The sequence below is a fragment of the Salvelinus sp. IW2-2015 genome, linkage group LG20 (assembly GCF_002910315.2).
Source record: "Salvelinus sp. IW2-2015 linkage group LG20, ASM291031v2, whole genome shotgun sequence".
In the NCBI taxonomy this organism is placed as follows: domain Eukaryota; kingdom Metazoa; phylum Chordata; class Actinopteri; order Salmoniformes; family Salmonidae; genus Salvelinus; species Salvelinus sp. IW2-2015.
In genome coordinates this window covers 71,022,798-71,027,647 of record NC_036860.1, presented here as the reverse complement: position 1 = coordinate 71,027,647, position 4,850 = coordinate 71,022,798, and the positions used below count along the sequence as shown (strand labels likewise).

Here is a 4,850-nt window from a genome sequence, read left to right as displayed (position 1 = left end):
GCGTTTACAAGCCGAGTCCATGGATCAGTGGAGAATGATACAATGTTGCGAGTGCCAACAATTCATATCAATATATGACGCGAGATGAATGCATGCTGCGCGCGCATTTACATCAGACGACGGAAGTGCACAGCAGAAACATCGAGGAAAAGCGACACAGAGAGTGAAAACGAAGCAGAATTAGTCAATGACAGAGAGAGGGAGTAAGGGAAAGAAAGGAGAGAAAGCAATACGGAGGCTGCAGGGTTGCGCGGTAGAGGTGGACGTGGCGGGTCGGGTTCAGTTTGAAGCCAAGCAACTGTGGCGACGGCGAGCCGAAGGCTAAAAAAGCCATGAATCGGAGAAACCGCAGGTAGCTATTGCTAGCTTGCTGTTTTTAGACTGATTTTCTTTATTTTTCCACCTCTTTCTCATATGCCAGTGTGTGAATGTGTATGGCCCAGCACAGGTTTCGTAATTCGACACAATTTATTTAGTTTAACGACACTTGCCTAGTACTACCTGCACGGGTCCAGGATGCACGCTCAAAGTTAATAAAAAAAAAAAGTAGCTAGTAACAGTACTGTATAGCTGTCCCACTTTCTTTCCTTCCTAGCTAACGTTACATGTCATCGAGCTAGTTAGGCGCATCTGTAAAGCTAGCTAGCTAGCTAGCTAGCAGCATCGACGTTAGCGATAAACAAGATGGCCACTGGCTAGCTAGTTAGCTAGAAATGGCATCTTGCCCTGTCTTTGTATGATAGTAGTCAGCTGGTAAACTGAAATATGCCCTTTTAAAAATCATGCAAAGAGTTGGCCGGTGAAAAAAATCCCCCCTCTGAAAAGTTTTTGCTGGTTGTAAGCGCTTCATATGTCACGCAATAGCTTGCTTATGGCCATCCTCAACCAACTGGGTGAGAAGAAAAAAAATCACCGCCAGATTCTTGCAGCCAACTAGTGCATGATGTGCGTGGCGGGTTTGGCGTGCTACCTAGCTGGTCAGAACATGCAGGTATTACATGAACACCCATGTTGTATCTTAGATTAAAGTCCTTAATTCTGGTAGCATGTGCTATTTAGATTTCAAGGCGAGTTATTGTATAGTAATCGAATTGATGAGCATGAATGTTGTGAAGTTAGAAGTAGCCAAAACTATTTCAGGACGTTCGGCTGCCAACTTCTCACCAGCCATCATTAAAACTTAAAAAATATAAGGCCTACTTCATTTTTCTAGAATGTCAGTACAGTTAAAATACGAACACAGTTCTCGAAGTTTGCACATCTCTATTGTCATTGCACATCTGTGTGTGTGTTTCTCATACATATAGCTTGCTTGCCACTAGGTATTGTGATTCTGTGTAACAATGTGTAGTTGTCTTTTTAGTATTCTGTGTGCTTGTTTTATTTGTGTAATTATAAGCCAATGTTATGAGTTGACAGACCTGTTTATTTTGTATTACTCTGAATTATTTCATATCCCGTGTCTTCTTTCATTCCAGGGGCTTCAAAGATAGGTGTTGCTCCTAACCCAAGGAAGAAGGCTTGGCATCAGAACAAGCTGTACTATCAGAGGGACACTCAAGTGGGCCAAGGCTCTTTTCAGGGCAAAGTAGTACTATTCTCTGATCCATTACGGGACTAACTGGAGACGGGTGCATAAGGACTCTGCAGCCATGGCAGAGTTAGAGACAGAGTGCATCACGCTAGGACTTGACACGCTGCAAGCATCAGAGTGTGGCTCACTGCCGCTGGATACACTTCGGCCTGAGTGCACCTCGCCAACCCTCCACCTGCTCTCGTCTGACTGCAGCACGCTCGGAACGCTGGCGGCAGAGATTGCAGAGCCCATGGTCATGCTGCCTTGCGTGAAGACTGAGCCTGCAGACGACCTGGACCCCATCCGCACCGTGGACCTGTCAGAGATCCAGCCATTGAGCACGGCGGAGCTGGGCCACGAACAGATCAAGATGGAGATCAGTGGGTTGGACTACATCAAGTCTGAGCACCACGTCCATGACCTCCACTGCTTCCACAGCTCTGAGTACGAGAGTGACTCGTATTCTATGAAGTCTCACTACGAGCCCAGCCTGGTGTTCGACTACATCACCCACGTGTCCGACAGCCTGGACTACATCAGGTCGGAACAGCACGCCGACCTGCAGTGTTATTACACCACCGAGCTCGGGGCCATCAAGACTGAGTATGAGCCCAACCTGATGTCCAACCACATCAAGACAGAGATGAGCCTAGAGTCCATCCACATGGCCGAGCTCCGGACCGAGCTTAACAAGCTCAGCCATGACGGGGTCATGGAAGGCCATAGACTGGACAACGAGTTCCCTGGCGCAGGAGGCCTCTACGAGCTGCAGTCCACCCATGCTGGCAAAGGCCCAGGCCACACAAGCCCGAAAGGGCATAGCACAACCCCACGCAAACCTCGTAACCTCAGTGGTGAGAAGCCTTTCTCTTGCACCCAGTGTGGGAAGAATTTCAGCACTCTGGGGAACCTCAAAACACACCAGCGTATTCATACAGGAGAGAGGCCATATACCTGCTCGCAGTGCGGCAAGAGCTTCGGCCAGGCAGGGAACCTGAAGAGGCACCAGCTTATTCACACGGGTCAGAAACCCTACGTCTGTGCCCACTGCCCCAAGGGCTTCACCAAAGCAGATGACCTCCGCTCACACCAGCGTCTACACACCGGCGAGAAGCCCTTCTGTTGCCTTCAGTGTGGGAAGAGCTTCAGTCAGTCCAAGGAGCTCAAAGCCCACCAGCTAAGCCACACCGGAGAGAGGCCTTTCTGCTGCCAACACTGTGGAAAGAGCTTCACCAAGGAAATGAGCTACCACAACCACCTGCAGATTCATACTGGTGAGAAACCGTACTGCTGCTCTCAGTGCGGGAAGACATTCAGCAACTCGGGGGTCCTCAAAACACACGAGAAGATACATTCCGGGGTGAGGCCATTCGGCTGCACACAGTGCGGTAAGAGCTTTGGCCGTTTGGGACATCTTAAAGCACACCAGCAAATCCACACTGGGGAGCGACCTTTCGCCTGCCTCCAGTGTGGGAAGAACTTCAGCCAGTCAGGCCATCTCAAAGCACATGAGCAAATTCACAAAAGAGAGAGATCAGACATGAGCAGCTCCAGCAGCAGTGGTGGTAGCAGCAGCCGCAGTACTGATAGTAGCTAAATACCTTTAACCTCTTCAAAGTATTATTCCTTTTTTTTTTATATATAAATACTATATATATGTTTTTCCTTACACTTTTCTTACATTTCATACATTTTGTGCTTTTTGCGTTATGTTCTTTGGGGGTCAACTTGACTGATTTGCTATTATGCAAATGTCTATGTTGGGATCAGTGAAGTTACTGAGGGACTTATAGAAAACTTTGTATCTGATCTGTGTTGTAGTGAGTGCCATTCCAGTTTCTTTCCTCCAGAAAAATCACTCATTGTGTACAACCTTATTGATAACATGTAATTCCTAACCATGTACTGGAATTCATTATTAAAGAAACTAATGCAACACCAAATCTCTCCTTTCTTTTGTCTCGTCCTGAATTATGAACTTGTCTACCAGAGTGGCAAATTAATCTCTTTACTGGAGCATTGGTAACAGGTCAAGACCGAATGTTGCACCCTGACTGTATCGCCACTATGCTCATTATTATAAGTGTACAGATCTGAGAAAGTAGTATAGATACCGGTAGTAATATTTTACAGTAATCGTTCCGCTACTAGTTAGCTGTTATGTAATAGGACATTCATTTATGTAGTTAAAATGGGTACTGTAGTATTTTCATTGTAGAAAAGCTGACTACCTCACTCCTTTGTTGTTTGTGTAAAAGTAAAGATACCTTAGTTGAAAATGACTCAAGTGAAAGTCACCCAGTAAAATACTACTTGAGTAAAAGTATTTGGTTTTAAATACACTTAAGTATCAAAAGTATAAATCATTTCAATTTGCTCATATTAGTCAAACCAAATGGCACAATGTTTATGTTTTTTACGTTTATGGATAGCCAGGGGTATGCTCCAACACAAACAAAGCATGTGTGTTTCGTGAGTCCAGATCAGAGGCAGTAGGGATAACCAGGGATGTTCTATTGATAAGTATTTTTGGGTGTCAGGGAAAATGTTTGGAGTAAAAAGTACATTATTTTCTTTAGGAATGTGGTGAAGTAAAAGTTGTCTAAAATATAAAGTACAGATACACTAAAAAAATTCTTAAGTAGTACTTTAAAGTAATTTTACTTTACACCACTGCCTGTTGGCATGTGATTTCATGGTCGTTTCTATAATTCTTAGTTATAACACTTAATTATTGCACATTCTACTGCTATGGCTTTATAGACATGTTTGCTCTGAGATACAGAATGAAGATACCAGTAACCACAGACAAGGTCATTTGATAATTTTTATCCTTCAACCACCAGCATGACATAGTTGGTAGGTTCACAATATCTTTGGCTGAATTTGAATGGACTTTTACCCACATATCATGCTTCTTGAGTATTATACCTTTATAATAGATTCACTAGAACTCACACTTCTGTTTAAGATGTAACAGGTTTATCTTGAAAATGAATGGAATTCATGTTGTAGTGATAAAGAATAGCTTTATTAGTTGATTTAGTTGGGTTGACCCCAGCTATTACTAGAACCTCATTCGGTGTGTGACTCGGTATGGCATGAGGCCATCTCAACCACCTCCTTTATCACAGTTACCACCGTGGAGCTGCTACTGCTGCAAGACAAACAGGAGAGACGGTGAGTCACAAACCTATAGCTTGTATTTTTCATTTCAATTTTTGTTTAATAAATTATTTCATTTAAAATATTTTCCCACCACATTGATTCTCCA

General features: G+C 44.0%; 1 protein-coding gene across 1 annotated transcript; it reads left to right on the top strand.

Moving 5' to 3' along the window:
* Positions 1-3,519, top strand: LOC111981975 (gastrula zinc finger protein XlCGF57.1). The gene is made up of 2 exons (XM_024013482.2): positions 1-352; positions 1,479-3,519. The coding sequence occupies exon 2, from the start codon at positions 1,653-1,655 to the stop codon at positions 3,171-3,173; it is 1,521 nt and encodes a 506-aa protein (XP_023869250.1). The 5' UTR covers positions 1-352; positions 1,479-1,652; the 3' UTR covers positions 3,174-3,519.
* Positions 3,520-4,850: the final 1,331 nt, after the last annotated feature.

Excerpts from the sequence above, each read along its gene's own strand:
- LOC111981975 (XM_024013482.2), top strand. The coding sequence starts at position 1,653 with ATGGCAGAGTTAGAGACAGAGTGCATCACGCTAGGACTTGACACGCTG.